Below are 20,128 nucleotides of genomic sequence, written 5' to 3'. Positions count from 1 at the left end.
GAGCTTTTATAGTTATCCGTGATGCACGAGCTTTCGAGAAAAACCGCATAACTTCGAAATCAATTTTCCTGAAAACGGACGCGGCCGCGTAAAAAATTTATCCCGCCTTTTCCATTTATTTTCATACGCGGCGTAACCTTCGCTTCGGAACTTTATCGTTCGCTGCACCCGCCGTGCAAATCGAATACCGGCTGAAAATATTATCTCGCTAATTTTCCTTAATTTTCTCGATACTCGCGCGTCCGTTTTACGCGTAACAGATTTAAATATAAACGAATCTCGAATGTTTGTTCGTTGTTACGATATCGGCGAGCGTTTTCTTTCGATGATTCGAATCCGAAGCGATTTCTAATCCTGTTGTGCAGTCGAAGGTATAATATTATTCGCTGTCAGAAAAAATAAGAAATTCAAGTTATTGCACGTAGTATATTACTAAAATACACCAAATGTTCGATTAAGTAAATTAAAACGGATGGAAATGATAATACAAGAGGAGGAAAAATGTGCAACGTCTGATTCGCAAGTTAATTCGGTTCGGAGAAAAATGCTAGCCAATTTAGCTCCGCCACATTTATAGTGAAAACTGAAACATGTCCCGTAAGTTCACGTTGGCGAAAATTCGTGAGAAATATTGCATTTTCGGTGAATCTACCGCGAACGCGCTTGCGTGTTTCGATGCGCTTTTGCTCCTTTTTGGAGACGTACTAATATTTCACGAAGCTTCTTTTGTTGTACTTTCGGAAATAAAAATCTACGCGCGAGCGTGATATTAGATATGCGGTTCCTGGAGAAAGTGGAGCCGTTGGAAATAGCGCACCACGAGAATATCCATTTTAATTTCATTTTTCGTCGGCCGTGAATTTTTTAACCGTAATAAACTGCGAGCAAAAATCGACGGATAACTTTAAACCGTAACGGTCTACTCTAGCTCGAACGGAACGGTCTCTTTATTTATCAATATTTTATTAGAAGGATAGTATTAATTTCTGCCCCCGATACATAGAAAATAGAAACTTTTCTTTTGTCCAACGCAAAGGTTGCGGAACAAATAAGAGTCGCGATGGTTCACGGAATCGATTCTCGTTCCCAACGGAGCCCGTTTTGGCTCGTGTGTTACTACCGTCGCGGAATTAATACGAATTTCCATAACTATTGGACGAGGTTATCGCAACTATTCGTGTATCCATATGTAACAGGAGGTCGGTTAGGTTAAATCGACAACCGTAGGAACTCGTTCGAGCTGGTAGTCCGCGCAAAGTAGACAATCTCAGTTTCACCGTGCAGAAATCATCCGCAAACAGAATCCTAGGTTTCGACCAATCCCGCACACCGTGTAAATTCTCCCTACCCGCGAATCTTATCGATTCGCGCGTTCGCTTTTTTTTCGACGCGATCTGGATCGCGTACTTACGCATCGTCCAACAGAGTGACTTTCGAATTACATCGCTCGCAGGGGCCTCCAATGCTTTCAAGTAACTAAAAACCAATTCCCTAAAAATATAAGTTCTCTATCTCGATTCTTAGTAAAATTATATAAAAGATATAAGCTACCAAACAATGTAATAACGATATGAAAATTAGTCGAATAAATTGAATCGGTGTCGAAATTAATTGCGTCTTCGGCAACCGTTCTTTTTTTTTTCATCGCTCCGAATACCAACGAAACCGCCCAAAGTAGCTTTACCGTCCACCCACGCTTCTTTAGAATGGAAAGCAATTCCAGAAACTGGAACACGTAATATTTCTTTTCTGGTGGCAGACACAGGAAGACGGCAGACGAAAAGGTTGAATGCTTTAAGGAACCATAACTTCGTACGACTTCACTTTTTTTTCCCTGCAACGATGCACTTGCGAGATGCAATTGCATCTCCTTTTCAAATGGGAACCACATATTTCTATTTACATAAATCTATTCTTCTCGTCATCCTCCGTATGAAAGTACCGAGGTACTGACATTGAGAGGAGAATACTTCGCCGGGACAGTTTTTTTTAATGAAACATGCGGCCCACTCTTGTTACGGCTGTTTCACGTCCAAAACTTCGTAATACGACGGGCGTGTCGCCTACTGTAATTATCACGAATACGCGGAAATGTAGGTAACGAATTATTTCCTCGTAATTTCTGTACATTTCAGGGCTGATAAATTCTTTTACACCCGGAGAAAAAAAAATACATTCCCGCGGTATGACGTTACAGACGAGGTGCCATCTTGAATGACCAGCGAATAAACAGAGCGAGTCTCTCGTTCCGAATCGTACAAATTTACGTTGTAAACTTTGTAAATTGCGCCATTTTATAAATCGACATCGACCCGATGGAAACTCAGAAATTTCAGAACGCAATGTTACCGATAATATACATTGCATTTTCTTCGATCGAAAAGTATTCGGTAATTTAATGTTATAAATGACGACACGTATATAGGTATACCGATTGCAAAGCGAAAGGAATCAAAATTAGCGACATCCTGAAAAATTTCGCCAACAATTTAACGATCCTTCCGACAGTTCTTCATAGAATAACGGGACCATTAACACGGCGCACTTTCGTAAATTAACTGCGAATTTTTCCAAGCTTCAACGCCAGAGGCAAGGCAAACGTAACAAGAGATAAAGCCGTTCCGTAATTATGTTTCTCTTAAACACACGGGCCAAAAAACGGGGTGAAAAAAGAAAGAAAAAGAAAAAGGATTCGTATCAAAATGAATTTCTACCTCGAGTCTTGAACTGTACGCCGTTCCACGGCCGAATAATAATTTAACTCGGACATCTTCGCCAGCTTTTCTCTCTATTTCTAAAGTAATTTTGTTTTAAATTCGTACGGCGCGAAACCGGCCAACGGGAACGATACGAGAATTGCGAAACTGATTGTAAATGAAATCGTGTGCAATTTGTTCGTTTAAACCGAAACTATGTAAACTAAGAGAAAATCTTTTTCGCTTAACGATCAAATAATCCTTATACATCAAAGGATTAAAGAGAATTTCTTGCGCTCTTTCTTCCCGAGTTTTAGATATTAACTCTAATACTACGCGGTTGTAACACGCGACAAAACCAAAAGTTGCACCTTTTCCCGCCGGCAAAGTCGATGAAGAGGCGCGAAACGGCAGCGGATGTTTCGTGGCTCCGTAATTATGTATAAAATGCAACCGCTTTGTAATTAACATTCTTCGCTGCCAACCGCCGTTCCATACGTGTAAGCGTGCGTGTATGTGTGTGCACGTGCGCGGACAATACGCGGCTTTGTTTTTTCTTTCTTCGATATTTTCTCGAGCGATCAGACTCCCATTTTTCGACCACGGTGAAAGGAAAACGTGTACGTACATACGTAAGTACGGTCGCATAACTTCTTTTTAATAGTGCTCGAGACCTCGACGGGAATATCAACGACAAGAAATGTTGCGCGCGGACTTTCGTTTCCGCGATACCCCGTGTCTCGTTTGTACTCGTACATAACCCGCGAAATATCCAAAGAAGCGCGAAGATAACGTGTTTCGTTTAAAATATAAACGCAGAGAGGAATCCGTACGACGACAATCCCGAAATTAAACGCTCCCTATTACGTATGCATAACATCCATAATGAAGTATTTCATCATTCATTTATTTAGAGTGCGTAACTTATTCTACAAAGTTATTGCACTTCTACTTACTTATTACTAGTTTATTTTCATTGTTTTTATTATCGTCTTACACGACACCTGCATTGTTTTAATACTGTTTGCAGTATCTCTTAATTCTCATCTATTGGGCCCCCGTCTAGCTCATTTAGTATTTCATCGAACTCGAAGATGCGTTTAAATTCGAAAATTGCTATCGGTCGATTTCGATCGCGATCTATTTCGTCTCGCGAGTCGAGTGCTTGGTACCGTTACGAGCTAAACTATCCACGATTACCGCTATGTTAATTACTCTAAACACAGTGATACGAAAGAGCAGGAAGTCTGGCAATTTCTTCCTCGATTTAATATCTATCATCGCTCGTAATTTATCGATGATAGAGCGCCATAAATATGCTTCCGAGGAAGAAAAAGAATTATCTTAACAAATGCGAGCAAATCTGGTATGTAATTATTTTGCGCGAAATAGAAAATTGCTATTTTACGATAGTTTATTAAACGTTACATTAAGGGGAGAAATGTATATACTCTTTGATCCGATAGATCAGCGATCTATACGCTTTCAACGTATATACTGGCAAGATACTCACCGTTCATTAACTCTGTTTCCCAAAGAACACCGAAGGATTCCACGATATCTGGTTCCCCGTTTCACGGACGACCATTTTCGCGCTTCGTCGCAACCATGATTAACGCGGAGTCTGAGTTTGATCAGAAATCGTGGATGTCTGCGTTAACTCGTCGTCCCGAGGAGCCGGGGGAATTGCAAGAATCGTGGAACGAGCCGTCGAAAAAAAGAAGAAACGAAGTCAAAATCTCATTTCTGAATTGCATACGTCTCTGCGCAGCCAGGGAACTTCGAACGGGAATTCGTTCTCTCCCCTGAGCGAAGATGCGCGACGCCATTTCCCTCCGGACCTTCGGGGAGGGGAAAAAAAAAATTGGTAGAATTCGTTAAGCATATTACGACTCTGAAACTCGATTAAAACCATCGCGTTCGACGCTCGAGCTGCGAACGAAACTTTTCCTACGGACTTTTCCTAACCCTCGGACAACTACGCGATTACTATTTTATGCAATAGCCGCGGATGGAATTAGGGTTTGCCCTATCTGGATCGCGAGGAAAGACTACTATGCGGAGACGAGAAGTTCGCAAGCTGGTCTGATTGGTGACGGCGTAATCTCCTTAGTTATACTATAGAATGCTATATCTACTGCGCGAACTACTTCCCAAATATTTGATTAAGGAGGCTCGACACTGTAGAGTCTACAGTTCCGCTGTAAGTCAAAATAGAGTTACTATTGTCGCTTGATTCACGTAGTAGTACATCTGGCATAGTATTTAAAATATTACAATTGTTCGTAATTTTATATCAAAATAAAAAAAAATTACGTTAAACATTGATTTTTAGTCGTTATTATATCTATTATATTTATATTGTATCAAGTAATATAAATCAATTATTTACAGACAAACTACAGTACTGTTTACTACGCATTATCGTAGTATTCTTTAATTTATTATTAATACTACAAGTACCCGCGGAGTATTTCGTAAATCAATACATGTTCTTTAGATATTTTTCTATTACGCATACAATTTTCGATCCGATCTCGATGTCAATTACTTCGCAGCACGTAATTGAGTGTGTTGAAAACACATTTTCCCATAAGAGCCCACGTTCAAAAGTAAACAATTGAAACATTTATTTCGTAGCTTTTAGGTACCCTAGCCTTCCCAAAATTTCTGTGGGTGTTTTCGGGATGAAATCTAGCCCGTATACAAATTTTTATAATATTCTTGGCGTTATATCTATTTGCACTAGAGCCTGATTCGACTTTATCGAAAAGAAAAACCCTGAAACGATTGAATATTCCCCAGCCAAGGAACACGCCGAATAGAACGCGACGAATCGCGTGGACGTGTTATTTGTTTCCGACCGACTGAATTTCCCTGGTATCGATAACGCGTGTCGTGCGATAATCAACGAAATAGGTCGTCGTATAATATATGCAAACAACGGTGAAAAAATACAATGGTGAAAAAAAGCACGAGAAATCCGGACCACGTTTGCTTTGGATAGGATCACGGTTCCATTTACCGAGCGATTGGTTAGCTGAACGATTGGACGATGATTTCGCGCGATTCTCCGACGATCCAATTCCCCGTTGTATTTTCTTTATTATGTTTCGATTGCGTAGATGAAATCGACCGGTTTTAGCGTTAGTAAACGTCTCGATCGAAAATCGAGGTTCCCTTCGGTTTAATTAGTTACATAGACGCGGTTGTTTCTCAAGAGACAGAGTAATCCCCCCCCACTACCCTTCTGCTGTTAGTATAATGTACCGAGTACGTCGCGCGTGGCATCTGCTACCTGCTACTGGTACCCTGTCATGATGGCCTTCGTAGAATTAAGTTCTGCGACGGCGCAGATGCCTCGCTGCGACGCGTGGAGGGGATAACAGGTGCGTAAGGGGCCCCTACGCTAGATAACCTTTTGATTATATTAGGTGTAGAAATTACTTGCGTGCCTTTAATGGTAAACTTCATTGTAAACAGAAATCATACAATTGTTTATTTTGTTTGTTTATGTTGGGTTACGATACTACGAAGGTCGGTACTTAACATTGATTTCCACACCTGATAATTATCAAGTATACGCGTAGCCTGTTAGAACAACGACAATAAGAAAAATATGTTCGCTACTAAACTTCGTATATACGGATAAAATGTAACGGCCATCAGATCGAGACTTGTATCTATATAGATGTATCGTAACGGAAATCTGGTTGAGAAAAGTTGTAATACGATATAACATATATTTTTAAACTGCAGTTACAATTTGTACAGTTGCAATTTGATTTGAAATTTCGCGGTACGCATGCTGACGATTATATCGAGAATTGAAAATTACTGCCAACATCGGGCACTTACCTTTTACGAGGGTCGTCGCGGAAAAAACGGCGAGAAACAGGATCAGCCTCATCGTGGATGGTTTCGTTCCGTAGTCCTTCGTGGTCAGCTCGATAGTCCGCTACAGGAACATAGATGAACACTCCGTACACGATAGAACGTATGTAAACACTAGGGGTCACTTGCATACAACCGAACGTATTTTCGTTCGCAAGAGAGAACAAAAAATAACTGCTATCGCTTGACAGTCCGCAGAGCTCTCTATACGTAACGTGTCACTTATAGGCATTAAAAAGTGTCCAACAGCGAAAACCAGATTTCAACGGAAATCGATTTCACGTTTTAACCGTTAACCTTTATCGTCGCCATTGAAGAAGTACTTTCCACAAAGTACATACCCACTTCGAACGTTTCACCAGTGATTTCACTCGAAATGCTCTTAGCCACTCCGCTCTCGAGCATTCATCGCAAAAGTGTAACAAGCCCCGCCGCGAGGGATCGTCGTCCACGAGTATCTTTCGTTAAAACTCGATCCACGGTCTTTTCCACGGCACACGTTCCTCCGATAATCCTCGCGTTTCTCGCTATCGACTACACCGATAGAATCACAGCGTTGCGATTATTCGTACGTTCGATCGGCAACCTCGATCGAGATACCGTCTTGACTCGCGCTGAAAAACCGAAACGATAAATCAAACAAAGTTCCACGGAAACAAAATTACGACGTTACACGTACGGATAACCGATTCACTCGTTCATCGCGAAATGTTTCATTCCATTTATTCAAACCATTATTCCTGTTCCACTTATTTAGAGACTTGTCATCCGAAATTTCTATCTAGAGAGTTTCTCCCATCTTTCGCGTCCAAAGAAAACCGCGGGGTTTGGAGGGTTCCGTTGGTATATTCGCGCACTTCGATAACTCGCGTCTCTACGTAGCGATTTACTCGACGCGAAATATAATTGTCATTTTATACTTCGATTATACGAATTATTTATTCAAACGTGAATTTTATCCAACTCCGCCGGTGCATCGCGTTTTTCCCGGCACGCTTTTCAGTTGGTGCTGACGCACGACGTACTCTTATCCAAACGCGAGATGTGATTCAAGACACAGGTTCGCGATCGACGCGTTCGACGGATCTATCCAACGCGTGGATGTTAGGCCTGACACTGTATCCGCGAGTCCGGTTGTAACAGGTGAGAGACTGTCAAAGAACTCGATATCACTGCTCTTCGACTCGTTCGCTATCCAAAGCAGGCGATCTCACTCGATGTCCACAACAGATTATCACGTCGATTTTATCTCGCGTTCACTGTCGTTCGTTTCTGAACGCCGACTATCATCCCTCTTCTTCGCCGGTTTTCCCATGCGCGCTCCAAATTCTTCTCCTCGCTCCGTTTTCACCGATGTCAATTTTCCAACGACCGCGCAGTCGTTTGCCATGCGTGCCTTTTCACTGGTATCCTGACAGAGGCAGCGTGCGATTCGCGTATCACTTGTAATTCGAAAGAGACTGTTACGAACACGTACCCGTCACTGGATCGCGCGACGAAGAAATAAAATTCGCATGTACCGCCGCACACCTACGCGGGAGTGTGAACACTGTGGAATTGCTCGGAAGGGAAGGAGGCCTATGCCCCCGCAGAGATCCACGGAGATTGCCGAGGGGAGCCGAAGTGGCACGAGCCGTACGGACGACCAGCATCCGACTGCACCTCCCAACCCCTACGGATGGTGAGCGCACTGCGCACGCAAAGCACTTGACACGATGAGAATGAGAAGAACAACGCAGTTGCGGAAAATCAACGGAAAACCTCGTGAAAATTAGGCGTGCTCGATTCTACACAGAAAAAATAATCACAGAAATTAATACTCCGTCTTTAAAACATAAATTATATTTATTCCACATTTCGTTACGTTAAATTACCAGCCTCCAAGTTGTCTCAGCCTCATCTCCGTGATAACGAAGCTGTACGTGTATTTAGGCGTAGAAATTCGTTCTGTACCTTTACAGTGAAAAATAATAGATAAACGTAATCTGTTATTAAAAAGTAATAATGTTGGGCCATTTGATAGCTAATCTACCGTAAACGATTCGCCAGCGTGCCAGCGTGTTTAAAATATATCATGTTTTATAAGTACACATTATACATGAATGATTTACGGTAAATTACCTACAAAATTTTCCAATACTTTTAATTTATTCGTAAAAGAATACGCACCATTTGTCGCTTCCATTATTTTTGAAAATTAAAACCAAATATTTAATACACTATAATTAATCGTATTATAATTCTTTCCGTACAGAATATACATGGTCCCAATCCCAATCGCGCCTTAGGGGTTACGCGTCGAACATGGACATTCGTCGTTTTTTCATACTTGACGCACTTGGCAATCCAGTGTGCGTTACAGTTTGGAGAGTACAAGCCCTCGCATAATTATCTGTGATAAACGTTGCATCGTTATACGAAATTATGTATATAATGCATGCAGAATATTTCCATTCCATAAGGTTCGAAGTATTTCAGAAATGATGATCTTCAGGCAGAAGAGATTAAATAATACACTATATCAACTATAGACTGACGAAAATTCTCGAAAATTCTCATTTTTTTTTTTCTTCTAAATTTTGGCATACCAGACGCAGAACTCGACGAGCATTGATTTCGCATATCTTTTGTTTTATGATAGCATGGAGAGAGAGAGAGAGAGAGTGTCTGGTCTTTGTCGGGAAATTTGAGACTCGGTCTAATGCATCATCGGTACGTACAAGTCAATAAATGTGAAATCGATGAGCACACAACGTCGGTCAAAGTCGATGTCGGTGGAATAGTGTCGATAAAAACATCGTTGGTGACTTTGATGTAAGCTACGAAGAGGTGGGGGAGGGAGGGTGTATAAGGGGAGTGGGGGGGGGGGGACGGTTGCAGCGAACGCCAAGGTAGGAGACAAGAGATATCAGGGCGCTGTAGTCAAACGACGTGGGTGTGGATAACGCCTCGATGACCTTGGCAGGCCAATTGGTTCCGTCTCGACTACAGTGGCAGATACTGATACGTTAACAGTCGTACCGCTCTTAATACGAGGCAAGTTTTCGCTCTGGTTATCGTTTCCAAACGTACCTAAAATATATTCAATGTTAAACAAACTTTACATAAATTCTTTTCTATAAAAAAAGAAAATTGAACGAAACTTTCCTCTGTAGTTAAAAGTTTACGGTTAAGAAAAAAATCGATACATTCCAGACTAATAACAGAGAAGTTCTACACCAACGTTGGCAAATTTGTTATAATACGTACAAACACAATACAATACAATCTTATGTGTATATGTACGAGCTGAAAGCCACTGTGACGTGGTGACATAGCACGCGTGCTAGTAAATGGAGTATTAGCCTTGGAGACGCATAAATTTCAGCTTCCCACATTGTCTTACCTCTTTGTTTGGAATACAAGGAGCCCGTACACTCGGTTGGAAGAAACATAGCGAGGCTATGCTTGCTGTGCATACAGTTAGGGAGAAAAACGATAGCGCACTTGAATGTCGAGAGTCAAGTCCCCCGGGGACGATTTCTGTATACTTTCTGGACACTATGGTAAACGTAAATTCAACTGTCTGCTCAAGGCCACCTGTTCAACCGTGAATGACATCACGGACTACCAAACTACCTAAAGCTATTTATCTTTTTCTTGTCACTCTTTATATTTATCTTTTTCCCCGCAACCGTACCCATAACCTCTATTTTTCGTAACGCGTTCCCAATGATGCCACGCGAGAATCACATGTTTCGATAAATTGTGTCGCGTAAATGTGCTTCGCGATCTTACCGCGCTTATACTTCGACGTAAAGACGATAAAAGTAAAGTGACCGGTAGATCGATGGCATTTGTAAAAGAAATCGATTCGATGGTATTTTAGGACGACTCCGGCAGATGTCGCCACAAGCTAGAATAGGTGCATTCAGCAGAGACAACTGTTGAACGATTCTCTTGGATTCTCTGCTTTGATTAGTCTATTCGAAACGATGAATCCAAGAGAATCATTAGATAGTTTCTCATTATTGAATGATTAATTCTCTGAATTAATTGACTGAATAATTCTCATGCTGAATGCACCCAATACGGCATGGTTAATCTTTCGGTATTCTTCAGTGGGCAGTTGAATTTCCGTACATTGGACCGTTTCAATCCCTTCGTGCCGGAACCTATACGGAACAAACACTTTTTTTCTTTCTAATGCACCGATACAATCCTTTTTTACTATAATTTTTATTAAAAGTCGCATCGAATATAGTTACAAATGGTGCGTTACCTTTAAAGAATAATCCCTCCCTCTTCCCCCCCCCCACCCCAAAAAAAACGATATTGTGAGCACGAAGGGGTTAACGCATAGAGCTCCTATATCATACATATGCATGACGTTAAGATTTCCATTACTGCAGCGTTATTTTTAAAGTCTACGTCACCTTGACGGCGACAAAATGGAGGCTGGGTATATTTACGAATTTTTTTTATAAAAATACCGTAGACTCGATCGCAATTAATTTTGTATTATGAATAAAACATACGATAAGCTTCAAAATGAAATTTTTTTTATGTATACATTATACGTGAACAAACATAATGGCGGTATTCTGGCGTCAGTGATTTCGGCTCCAACATTGTTTGAACGCTCAAACACCGAATAATATTATTATTATTATTATTATTCTTTAACGTAATCCTTTATCGTATAACGTACGGAATTTTTTGAAATTCAAATGCTCGCAAAGCTCTCGGACAAATAAATAAATGATATTTACTAACACTATATAATACAAATAACGTGATACAAAATAGAAAGTCACAAAAAAATGCAAGTAACGTGTTTGCATAATTTTCTTGAGCTAAAGTTCAGAAACAGGGGCGTTTATTAAATGAGATAAGTGGTATATTTAAAATGTTACAAGAAAAATATACTCCTACAGTTGTTAAACTCCGATGATGAATGTATTAATAAGAAGAGACGTTTAAATAATTCACATTTTTTCTACACGAACAATTTTCTCTCGCATCCCCCCCTCCCCTTCCCTCCCGTGAATTGTCAGGCGCACCCCTACGGATCGCGCACTCCTACTTTGGAAAACACTGCTGCGACGAGTGTCAAAAAACTTATTTGACGGTTTGTACCCTCGAAAATGTCGAGTCTCCTTCGAGTAGTTCACCGATTATACTCTTTTTACTTAGGATACCTGCAAATTTGCGCGAAGTGACAACAGATGGAGCGGTAAAGTAGTAAAACAGTGTGGTGGGAGTAATCCCCTCGATGACCTCGAGTGACCAATCGAGTTTATTCCTACTACGGCATCCACGCGTTGACGTTTGGCTGAAGAACACTCGTCCTTCCAATTCGATAGTTACTGAACGTACTCTCTTATCCTATAGTTATACCGAGCATTTACGCAGTCTTACAAGGCACATCTTTCGTTTCTTTTTTTTTTCCGCGATGAATACATCTGATAAAAGGCCGCAGTTCTGAGGCGTAGGCACGGTGCATACGAAATAAGAGGAAATCAATTCCATTTCATAGTAGAAGTTACTTTGGTAATGACTAGGTCATGCACTATCGCTACGCAACAATATACCACGTCTTCGCTATATCGTGCGATTGGCTTCACCTTCTTTTAACAGTATCGAAGGGAACTAGCGCTTCATTATTATGGCTGTTTACGTACTGCTCGCGCATATACGCACGTTTAGGACTCTGTGCGATCGAACTACCGAAGAACGAAGCAAATAGGTGCTCTCGAATCTGGTCTTCCTTATTTTCTTTTTTTTTTTTTTTGCGATCAGTATCTGTTTTCAATCTGTATTCCAGTTTACTTTACACGCGGTTTAACGCTCGCATTCGACGTACAAATTGTTCTTCTTCGAGATACCCTCGAGAACAGCCTGTAAAGTTTTGAATGAAAACGGAACTAGACTGATAAGGCAATTCGCGTCGTATCGATATTTAACACGTTCCGTGTGAAAATGTAATTTTACATACGTTGGAAAATACAGTGGTTCTTAACCTTTCTAAGCTCACGGCACAGTTTAATAGATCATGAAACTAGATCCCATATAATTCGACAAAACATTCTAGTATGCTAGTCTCTAGTGTAATATACTACTGTTTATCTGGATTTATTCTACTTTAATGACCGATGCGCTGTGGCACGATTGTTAAGAATCACCGATTTAATAAATGTTTCCGTCTTTAGTCCGGAGGAACATCCCTTGAAAGAATCCAATAGACTGGAAAAATCCGTTGTAAGCGTTGGAAATCAAAACTGAATGCGATAATTACTGGGGCGCGGTATTGATCTCGCCTTGGAAGGTGGCAACGACGAAGTGGACGCCTCGCTGCTGGCGGTGCCACCAGAATCGCGTCCTCCGCTCTTGCTGCTCACCGTGCTACCGGTACTCTGTCCTCGTGAACCAGTCTGCTTCCTCAGAGTACCTTCGCTGAGACGACCGTACTCCCCGATACGACGAGACGGCGGCGGTATCAACGAGCGGCTCTGCGTTTCCCTGTGCTTCACCTCCGAGATGGATGGCTGCTTCTTGCGAAGATTCTCGCCCTGGAGACGCTCGTACTCGTGACCGAGCGTGGAGGACGGTTTCTTCGATGAATTGACAGGAACCAGTGGCTCCGTGCCGGACGATTTCTTTCTGCGCTGGGCCTTTGTGTCGAATCTACCGTACTCGATCGTGCAATTGCTCGCGTCCCGTACTACCTTCATGCTCGCTGAAGAATCCAGAGCCGGGCCTGGATCCGACTTCTTGCGAGTCTCCGTGTCGCTTAATCGACAATAACGCGAATTGGTCGATTTCAAACTCTTCGGTGGCCGTGGTAGAGAGCTGGGAGGAAGGCTGCCGGCACGTCGTGTCTCGCCCTCCTGCATTCTTTGTCTTTGCGAGCTTCTGCCTTGTTTCTCCAGCAGCATCATGTCTTCAGGCTTGCCATCCGACAATCTCGAAACAGTGCCTTTCAGCCTCGAGGCCGCGCTCGCAAATTCCATTATACCTGGCGAGACCTCGCCCCCGGAGTCGTCCAACAGACGACTCTTGCTCGAGGCGGTGCTCGAGGTACCTGTGCTATCTACACCCGCCAATAGTGGCTTGGGTATTTTTCCTTTTCGCGACGCAGTGCCTGGATTAGAGAATCCTGGAAAACAGCAAAGTGCCCGCTGAAACAAGAGAACAGAACGCCTGCGTTGGAGAGGAGATCCGGGACCTGGAACAGGGTTAGTGCTCGCCACAACAGCGCATGCACACTCTAGGATCACTCGGGATCAGGATGGGTTGGGTTAGTTTGGCTTAAGAGAGGAAGGTAAACGTTGAGTTCTTCGTCTAATCTACAGACGAGCCGAAGAGAGAATCGACTTGGTTAATGGGATATGACCCAACAATCAAGTATGGCTCCTCTCATACTGTTACTTTACCGATATTATTTACAATCGAAGAATTCTCCCTATCGATATACGAAATGGGAAGTCGATTCTCTCTTCGACCCAACTATGTGTTGCTACACACGATTCTTGCTTAGTTAATTGTAAAACGAAAAATCAATGGCACACAAAGATTTGTATTAGTGAAAAAAAAGTTTACTGCGTTTGTGAACAAAAATGAATGGTGGGTGCATTCTTTACATATTACCTACAAAAACTGTCTCCTAAATTTATACAAAATTCGCTTTTTATTAGCAACCATGATCATTTTATATATCATTGTCGCAGAAAATATAGTTTACGCTGACGTAAGTCTCGTAAGAATTTGTTTTAGTAGAAAAATCATGATGGTTTATTAAAAAAAAAAAACTTACTTTGTACACCGTTCATTGATAAAAGAAAATAAAACAATACAAAAATTGTTGAAAAATAAAGAATTAATAGGCACACATTGTTATGCAAATAATGGCAATCGTAAACACAATATAAGAATAGTTGATGCGCATCAAAAATATTCATCTTTTATATTCACTGAATTTATCGAATCGCTTGTTTGTTAAACTACTAATAATTAAAATTATGCTCATGTATTTTTCATTCTGGAAAATACTCGCTAATTATTGTATTTCTTACGCGTGAACTTTTTCTAACGCGTCGTCGATACAGCCTTATAATAGAATGCAATAAAAAAAAAAGAAGACACGCGCCAACTATTCTTTACCATACAATTAAATCAAACATAACATTTGAATACCTTTGACTACACAATCGGTAATATTTTCATATTCAGCTGTAGCTACGAAATAAATGCTAAAGAATTTAAAATACAAAATTCGCAAAATAAAAATATTATATCGAGCGCAGATAATACGTTATTTATTATCGAAATGGCAATAATAAATAAAATCATATTTACTATTTTCAACTGTTCTTTGCTCGGCTGCGATTTCAAAAAACCGATACCAACAACATGAAAATTATACGTTTACTTGTACTTTGCATACCTTACTAAGCAGCTGGGAGTCCAGCTCTTTTAACTGATCGTCGAGACTTTTATTTGTTTGCTCGAAACTTCCTTGTTTCCTGTACTTATAGCTTTCCGTGACACCGTACGAGCCAGTACTTCCATAGCCACTGCCCCCGCCCAGTACACTGCTCACTTTTAAACACGGAAAATTTAAGATTAGGAACTGCTTTAGCGGTCGCTATCAATTTAATATAAATGGCATACAAATAAATGAACGTATAGCAGAATCATACAAGCAATTTTTAATGGAAATACTTTTACCAAGTTCTGGTGTGCTCGTCAATGCAGTATGATGATCCGCAGACGTACTCGAATGAGATGAGTGAGCGGCAGGGTAGCTACCAACCCCGCTACTGCTACTGCTATCTTTATCGTACGTGTGTTTCTGGAGGACTCTGATCATTGCATCCCTTTCAGCTAGTTTCGACTCTAGATCTTTCATTCTGTTCAACGAAAGATTGATCGATATTAGGTCGATTTGCCGCGGAATAATTATAATTCGTAATCATTGTAATCGAACGAAGAAATAGTAAGGGATGGAGTACATTGGGGTAAAGTAAAAAAAAAAGGGGGGGACAGGTACAGAATATGCGAAATAAGAGAAATGTATTATATATTACCTAGATTCAAGATCGGCCAATTTCTTCTGTGCAGCGTGCACTTCGTCCATGTGTCTCATTTTTTCAGAACGTGCCTCCGCGATTAACTTCTCGGCGTCTTGACTCGTTTTTTCTAACGCGGCTATTTTAGCGTCCCTAATTATCAAAGACGCAAATATTACAAATAATTAATGTTTTCACTCAAGCGACGAAACTTACTTGGGGAGACTAGCTGCATCAATTGCAGCTTGTCTTAATGCACTTTCTTCGAGATAACGTTGCTCCCACTTCGTAACGTCACCCTCGAGCGACATAATTTTTTCGTCTCTTTCGCGTATGCGTCGTTTCAACTCAGCGATCGTTTCTCCATTGAAGGATTGTTCATGACCATTAACACCGCCGCCACCACCTTCCCTTAACTCTCGTTCTAATTGACCTCTCAACTGTCGCTCTGTTTCTTCTCTTCTATCGCTAGACGCTTGAAGAGAAGACAAAGCTCGCTGGAGTTGGCCTACTCTCTCTACGTACACTTGTTTCTTCCGGCTCTATCAAAAAATAAACGCGCTTGTAAGCAATTACTCTACGAATATCGCGCATCTTATCAAAAACTAAACAATTTACCTCTTCTTCGAGACGTACGACATTCCCTTGGGCGTTAGTGAGAGCAGTATCTAAAATATCTATATGTGTACGCTGTTCCTGCAACGTTGCTCGTTGCGCTGCCAATTCAATTTCTTGTCTTTCTTTTGCTGCAGCTAATTCTTTATCTAAAGTAAACATTAATAATTACAAACTAATAAAATATAATGTACATTAAATATCTAACGAGTTGTAAAGCATACTTTGTGTGATCAATTGTCCAATTAATAATTCGCGTTGAGTTAACTCCTTTCTCATAGATTCCACAATCGGCGGACTATCGGTGCGTGCGGACAGTAAGTCTATTTGATCTCTCAATGCACGATTTAATTCGGTTAACCGTCTGCAGTCGTTTTGTAGCCTTAATCTTGCAGCTCGTTCAAGCTTTTCCCTCCGTTCGCACGATGCTGCTAATTCTTCGTGCGCCCTGTGCACTTTCGCAATTTCTTGTTCCAATTTTTGAGACTTCGCGACTTTGTTGTAACATCGTTCCAACTCTAGTTTTAAGGCACTGTTTTCTTGAATAACAATCTGAATCATTTCCGACGGCGGCCATATTTCAGCTGCCGCGGATTCCGTCTCTTCTCTCCCTTTCGTTTGAGGGCTATTTAAATGTATACAATAAAATAGTATCGATTCTAAACGCTTGTTAAAAGTTACACAATTTTATTAACAACTTTTGTTATATTACCGTGGAGAAGTAGTTCGCAAGTTGTAATTATCAATGTCTGGCTTGCCAATTCTAGACAAATCGGGCTGCGATCTTGATAACGTCAACTTTTCCATTGGCCCAACAAGTCGCGATTTATTTTTCAGTGGTAGTAAAACGGACATGTACGAAGGTGGCGGTCTGTCTTCAGATTCGCTATCATTCTGTTTTCCTCTATCGCTGTCTCTCATTCTCACATCGATATTTCCTCCATTGTTCGCAAGTTTACTATACGATGGTACCTTGACTTCTTTTGCAAGATGTTTTAAAACCTGCTTGGTGTAATAATATGCAAATAGAAAATCAGTTTTATTTACTACTCTCGTTACGATAACTTACATTCTATGCGCATGTTTATTACATGTATTACGACGTCAATTAAATAATCACCTGCGATTGACTTAAATAATCATCTGGTATATCGGTAATTTCTTGACATCCTCCGTTACTAGGTTGCTCGTAAACATGATCTTCGTGAGACAGATTCGATAAAGACTGCATAGTAGGACTGTTCGAATGTCCTTTTCCGCCACCATCGCAATACAAGTAACCCATATCTCCATGCTCTCTTACAACACCTGACAACCTAGGAGTTAAGTAATTAATATCAAAATTATTTTTTTAGAAATTTATATTACCTTCCAGATGGTACCCATGAACTATCATCGTTAGCATTGTGTATGATGAGCGTGTTGTACGAGCTCGTAGACACGTCTAAACTACTCCTGTTCGAACCTACACTAGTACGATTACTTAAGTTATCCTTCAAACTATTTCTATTAGAACCATTAATGCTGTCTTTCAGACTATTTCGATTGGAGCCATTCAAATTCTCTTTCAGACTGTTTCTGTTCGATCCATTCAAACTGTCCTTCAAACTGTTTCTGTTGAGTAGGTTACCCTGGATTGCAATAAAGCAGTTTACACTTATGTAATACTTAATAATACTGATTGTAATTCGAGGTACGTAAGAATAACATAGCTAGGTAACTTGGCATTAGGCAACATCCACGCCTATTTCATGGACAATAGGATGCGCTATAAATTATAGTGTGATATGTAAAAAGTACTGCCACTTTAGAAAATTAAAAGAGATGCTAAATACCATGCAATTATTAAGACATACACTTAATGCTTTTATAATAATTGAAAGTATATAACATGTAGTTATATAAATAACCAGAAATAAATTCATTCCTATTTACTTGTATATTTGGTATATTTTCTTTGTGACTGGAAGATCTGGATGGACTTTGCTGCTGATTCTCTTGACCTTGGGGTTCTTGACGTGCAGTATGTCTTATTACATATCGATCTTCATTGGATAGATTCTCATTTGATGTTGAAACATCGGTTTCACTACCACTTAAGCTTTGCGGAAGACCACCTATCAAATACATACATGTGTCAAGAAAAATGTTAGCTATACATAATCATTTGCTGCATATGTCAATTTTGATTTTCATATTCCTCTACCTTGCATCGATAATTGCTTCCTCTGTATATTATTATTCGAAAAAGGCAAGAATCTGCTACCTTGTTGCAGAGAACTCATTTTCTTATTTTTTCATTTATGCCTTCTGTATTTTATCTGAAAATACAGTATTAAATTGCATGATTAACTTTTTCAACACTTTTTAATTATCTTGTCTTACAAGTATATATTATTCTTAATGTTTTCATATTTGAACATTAAGTACCTTACTTATACTCATATTGGCATTCACTGTTTAAGCAATAGCATTGCAAATACTTTTATTTCAAACATTACTTAGCTTACCAACATTAAGTGGTATTCAAGAATAAAACCCAAGAGAAAATTGTACAGACTCTGAGATCAAGAAAGAGACAGCACTCTGACATAGGTCTCAACACTCTGGTGTGTTGATAATCCAGAGATACCAAAGTTTTAGATTGCGTACTCTCGAGGACTATGTAAATATAGATCAGAATAATTTGATCAATCATACAGATACATTTAAGCAGTTTATTAAAGACATTTCAGGTATGTAAAATACTCCAAGATTCAGAGCCATGAGCTTTTTTTCTCATTTGTTAACTACTCCAATAAATCTATGTTACTTCTAACGTTTTCACGTTGGGATTAAAAATATCATTTTACTCGCATTCACGTTGGCGTGAATTTGTTTGTGAACAGTATCGTAAATACTTTTCTTTCAAACATTGTCCAGCTCGATTTTCAAAGGTGATATATGTCCGATTTAACTAGCTCTAACTTCAACCAATATTTCACTTCACCTCGAAACTCGTAGAGAAGACGAACGCGAGTAATTGATCACGGGTAATTGCTCGTGGATCATTCACTCTCACATTTCCGAGCACCAAAAACCACTGGGAACGTAAACCTACTCGTGCAATTCTTATTTGACACTACGCGGCATTCGGATATCAGAAACTGAGAGGGTATTATGCGGAGTGAACGATCGAGAAAGAGACGGTGATATTCTAGTAATGGTAAAGCAGAGCACTCTGACAGAGGTGTCAACACTCTGGAATGTTGATAATCCGGAGATATTGAATTTTTCGTGGATGTACAACATCACAGCGGGAAACTATACGAGGTGATCGTGAACCCGATCCGTCGGTGTATGCCCGTTACGAACCTGGGAACGCTGCATTTGCACGCAATCGTTGATATTTTTGCAGCTTTCTGAACTTGAAGGACTGCATAAATAAACAAAAGAATATCCTCGATACGTAGCCAAGGAGGATTTTCACATGCCGCCGTTATCGTAACGTAAACAGATGGCCGTACAAGATTGTTCTCTGATTACTCACATTGTGCGAAGGTGCAAAAACGGGATGAGTGTCGTAATTATTTCAATAAATTAGTACACTTTACTGCTCCACGCACGAGAAATAAAAATTACTAGTTCCCGCATTCCTCATCAGGGCGCGACGTATACGAAAACGGGATACACTCTTCCTGGCTCTTCGAAACTTTCCCAACTTTTTTCTTCGTCCGTAGATGATTCACTGCAAAGCAATGCACGAGGAATGTCATCTGTACGCTTCTTTTTTTTTTCTTTTTTTTCTTTATCTCGCGTTACGATCGTCATAAAGAGTCCTCCTTTTTCGTACAAATCGAACAAATGTTTTCACATTTTACTTTTCGGTAGGAA

General features: G+C 40.4%; 2 protein-coding genes across 8 annotated transcripts in view; both read right to left on the bottom strand.

Moving 5' to 3' along the window:
- Positions 1-9,132, bottom strand: part of LOC128887317 (nephrin) — a 360,575-nt gene extending 351,443 nt beyond the window's left edge. The window contains exons 1-3 of the mRNA XM_054143079.1: positions 9,106-9,132; positions 8,760-8,982; positions 6,555-8,543 (exon numbers count right to left, since the gene is read on the bottom strand). Of these exons, the coding sequence (XP_053999054.1) occupies positions 6,555-6,606 (52 nt within the window). The 5' untranslated portion in view covers positions 6,607-8,543; positions 8,760-8,982; positions 9,106-9,132. The remainder of the gene's footprint in view (positions 1-6,554; positions 8,544-8,759; positions 8,983-9,105) is intronic.
- Positions 9,133-11,952: 2,820 nt separating this feature from the next.
- On the bottom strand, positions 11,953-20,118 carry LOC128887312 (angiomotin-like protein 1). 7 transcript variants are annotated; one of them, XM_054143069.1, is made up of 14 exons: positions 19,245-20,118; positions 18,686-18,916; positions 18,462-18,576; positions 18,191-18,372; positions 17,624-17,886; positions 17,376-17,571; positions 16,968-17,260; positions 16,480-16,880; positions 16,259-16,404; positions 15,857-16,182; positions 15,659-15,793; positions 15,300-15,481; positions 15,016-15,170; positions 11,953-13,750 (listed from the first exon to the last, which is right to left on the bottom strand). In XM_054143069.1, the coding sequence occupies exons 3-14, from the start codon at positions 18,538-18,540 to the stop codon at positions 12,845-12,847; spliced, it is 3,264 nt and encodes a 1,087-aa protein (XP_053999044.1). In that variant the 5' UTR covers positions 18,541-18,576; positions 18,686-18,916; positions 19,245-20,118; the 3' UTR covers positions 11,953-12,844. The 7 variants fall into 7 exon arrangements, with proteins under 7 accessions (XP_053999044.1, XP_053999041.1, XP_053999047.1 ...); XM_054143066.1 differs by having other exon boundaries at positions 18,686-20,118; XM_054143072.1 differs by having other exon boundaries at positions 16,968-17,257; positions 18,686-20,118.
- Between the last annotated feature and the right edge of the window lie 10 nt (positions 20,119-20,128).

This window comes from Hylaeus anthracinus, unplaced genomic scaffold (genome assembly GCF_026225885.1).
Source record: "Hylaeus anthracinus isolate JK02 unplaced genomic scaffold, UHH_iyHylAnth1.0_haploid 11985, whole genome shotgun sequence".
Lineage (NCBI taxonomy): Eukaryota > Metazoa > Arthropoda > Insecta > Hymenoptera > Colletidae > Hylaeus > Hylaeus anthracinus.
Note: the sequence above shows the minus strand (reverse complement) of the source record. Positions and strands in the feature narration are given on the sequence as shown.

What these genes read in the sequence shown, in the direction of transcription:
- LOC128887312 (XM_054143066.1), bottom strand. Translation starts at nt 18,540, where the DNA reads ATGAGTTCTCTGCAACAAGGTAGCAGATTCTTGCCTTTTTCGAATAAT. An exon ending in AAAATATACCAAATATACAA is followed by an intron (nt 17,887 to 18,190) that starts GTAAATAGGAAT and finishes ATTGCAATCCAG; the next exon opens with GGTAACCTACTCAACAGAAA. An exon ending in TCATGGGTACCATCTGGAAG is followed by an intron (nt 17,572 to 17,623) that starts GTAATATAAATT and finishes CTTAACTCCTAG; the next exon opens with GTTGTCAGGTGTTGTAAGAG.